This window comes from Austrofundulus limnaeus, unplaced genomic scaffold (genome assembly GCF_001266775.1).
Source record: "Austrofundulus limnaeus strain Quisiro unplaced genomic scaffold, Austrofundulus_limnaeus-1.0 Scaffold1723, whole genome shotgun sequence".
NCBI lineage: Eukaryota > Metazoa > Chordata > Actinopteri > Cyprinodontiformes > Rivulidae > Austrofundulus > Austrofundulus limnaeus.
The window spans coordinates 50,113-51,247 of NW_013954125.1; the positions used below are offsets into that span (position 1 = coordinate 50,113).

Sequence of the window (1,135 nt, forward strand, 5' to 3'; positions counted from 1 at the left end):
ATCTACACTTTCACTTTTAATACTTAACTACAACAAATATCACATACTTTAACACTTTTACTACTTAACTACAACAAATATCACATACTTTAACACTTTTACTACTTAACTACAACAAATATCACATACTTTAACACTTTTACTCAAGTTATACTCCTAAAGGATACTTTAACTTTTACCAAAGTCATGTTTTGATAAGATACTTGTACTTTTGTCAAGTATCACTTTGTGGTACTTTATACAACACTTTATACAATGAGGTGCCTTTCATCAACTTGATTTTTTCAATTCACTGCAGAAATGAAGAAGTCAAAGAATGCTAAAACCAAACTGATCATTACTACACTATAATTTATTATTATTATTATTATTATTACTGATTTTGCCTTTAAAAAGCAGTTTTTTGTTTGTTTGTTTGTTTTTGATGCCTACTTTGGCACACACCAGGAGAACAACCCATAAAAAGGCTAAAGACAGACGGACAGTTTGGACACTTACATTTCTCACAGAGTCTCCCGATAGCTGTGGATTAAAACAAAGAGCAGTCAGTTTGATGTCATCTGGAGGAAGGTTTTCACCAAACATTTAAACTGGAACAGTAAAATGAACCTCAGCTCACAAACTGGTGCTGCAGCTAACATGAAAGCCTCGCCGTTAGCTTTAGCTTAGCAGCTAACTCTGTAAACGAGAGGGTTTTTACAGCAGCAAACTTAACTAAAGACAAGGTCAAACATATCAAACATACCGACTCCGGCTTGTTTTCGACAAAAGATTAAATCTGGGTGATGCTTGGCCATTTTAACAAACGTACAGGAAGCAGTGCTGCTTTGGTTTAAAGTTACCTTTGACCCGGAAATGATCTCCTCTTCTTCTTCTGGGGTTTAATGGCGGTTGGTAAGAAACCAAAGGTGAGCATTACCGCCACCTACTGGTATAAAGTGTGGCTCGAGATGGTTTGAACCACTTACAGTTTGTTTATATCCTACTTCTACTCATATTACTGTTTTTCTTTTTACATTTCCAAAGTTATCTATTTGAGACAATGAATGAATGAATGAGTGAATGAATGAATGAATGAATGAATGAATGAATGAATGAATGAATGAATGAATGAATGAATGAATGAACCTTAAAG

At 34.4% G+C, this 1,135-nt stretch overlaps 1 protein-coding gene across 1 annotated transcript in view; it reads right to left on the bottom strand.

The window, feature by feature from the left end:
* The window catches only part of phf5a (PHD finger protein 5A), a 2,774-nt gene extending 1,920 nt beyond the window's left edge, over nt 1-854 (bottom strand). The window contains exons 1-2 of the mRNA XM_014033396.1: nt 746-854; nt 499-522 (exon numbers count right to left, since the gene is read on the bottom strand). Of these exons, the coding sequence (XP_013888850.1) occupies nt 499-522; nt 746-797 (76 nt within the window). The 5' untranslated portion in view covers nt 798-854. The remainder of the gene's footprint in view (nt 1-498; nt 523-745) is intronic.
* Nucleotides 855-1,135: the final 281 nt, after the last annotated feature.